Here is a 1,143-nt window from a genome sequence, read left to right as displayed (position 1 = left end):
CGGAAAATTAACAACTCGAATTGTGTGGTCTATTCTTACCGAGGTACTTTGTTTTGTTTTTACTGTTGCATTGGTCATGATTAATACCTCTCAAATACCAGCTCTATTCTTCTGGTCAACTCTATGCATTATAGTATTGTTAAATATGGCAAATGGTATTTACAACAGTTCTGTTTTTGGAATGGCAGCTAAGCTCCCCGCAAAATATATTGGTGCTGTAGTTCTTGGTACAAATTTAAGTGGTACATTTACATCTATTGCTAACATTGCATCAATTTCAATAACTCCAGATGCTCGAACTGCTGCTTTATATTATTTTACCACAGCACTGTTGGTGTTGATTACTTGTTTGAGTACATATTTTGCATTGCCATTGAATGTAAGTAATTTATACCTTGAGTATGAATAGGTACACAAACTACAAAGTACATTTATTTATTTATTTATGTATGCTTTTAGAAATTTTATAGGCATTATGAACTCATTTATCAACGAGAAATTGAAAATCAAGATTCAAAACGAGCCGGAAAAGATGATAAAGTTCCTTATTGGCGTGTTTTTAAACAGGCCAGTCCACAATTATTTAATGTATTTTTTATATTCTTTGTAACTCTTTCAATATTTCCAGCAGTATATTCAGGTATAACTTATCTTGTTAAATAAACCATAGTATATAATTACTTATAATTATATAACCACTTCTATGTTATAGATATTAAAATGTCAAGTAAAGATTTTCTTTTTGGAGAAAAATATTATACCAGTGTAATGTGTTTTTTGACATTCAATGTGTGTGCACTTATTGGAACATATATTTCTACATTGGTTTCATGGGTAAATATTAATTACATATTTTTCATTGCTAAATAGTTAATTAAATTTAATATTATTCATTTATTTTATTCTAGCCAAAGCCAAAATGGCTTTTTATTCCTGTGGTACTGAGAGTTATTCTTATTCCATTATTTTTGATTTGTAATTACCACCCAATTGGTGTTACAAGAATAATGCCAGTGCTAATAAAAAATGATTATGTATTTTGGGCATTATGAGCAATCCTCGGTTTATCTAGTGGTTATTACAGTTCTGTAGCGATGATGTATACTCCAAGGTAAAAATAATTTCTCATATTCCTTAATTACC

The 1,143-nt window shown here is 29.4% G+C and overlaps 1 protein-coding gene across 1 annotated transcript; it reads left to right on the top strand.

The window, feature by feature from the left end:
• Positions 1–4: 4 nt before the first annotated feature.
• Positions 5–1,116, top strand: LOC100575442 (equilibrative nucleoside transporter 1-like; the record flags this gene model as incomplete). The annotated part of the gene is given in 4 exon segments (XM_008190585.2): positions 5–379; positions 460–640; positions 713–834; positions 909–1,116. Coding segments are annotated over 4 exon segments (885 nt in total), but the record flags the coding sequence as incomplete, so codon positions are not given.
• Positions 1,117–1,143: the final 27 nt, after the last annotated feature.

Source organism: Acyrthosiphon pisum, unplaced genomic scaffold, assembly GCF_005508785.2.
Source record: "Acyrthosiphon pisum isolate AL4f unplaced genomic scaffold, pea_aphid_22Mar2018_4r6ur Scaffold_479;HRSCAF=920, whole genome shotgun sequence".
NCBI lineage: Eukaryota > Metazoa > Arthropoda > Insecta > Hemiptera > Aphididae > Acyrthosiphon > Acyrthosiphon pisum.
Note: the sequence above shows the minus strand (reverse complement) of the source record. Positions and strands in the feature narration are given on the sequence as shown.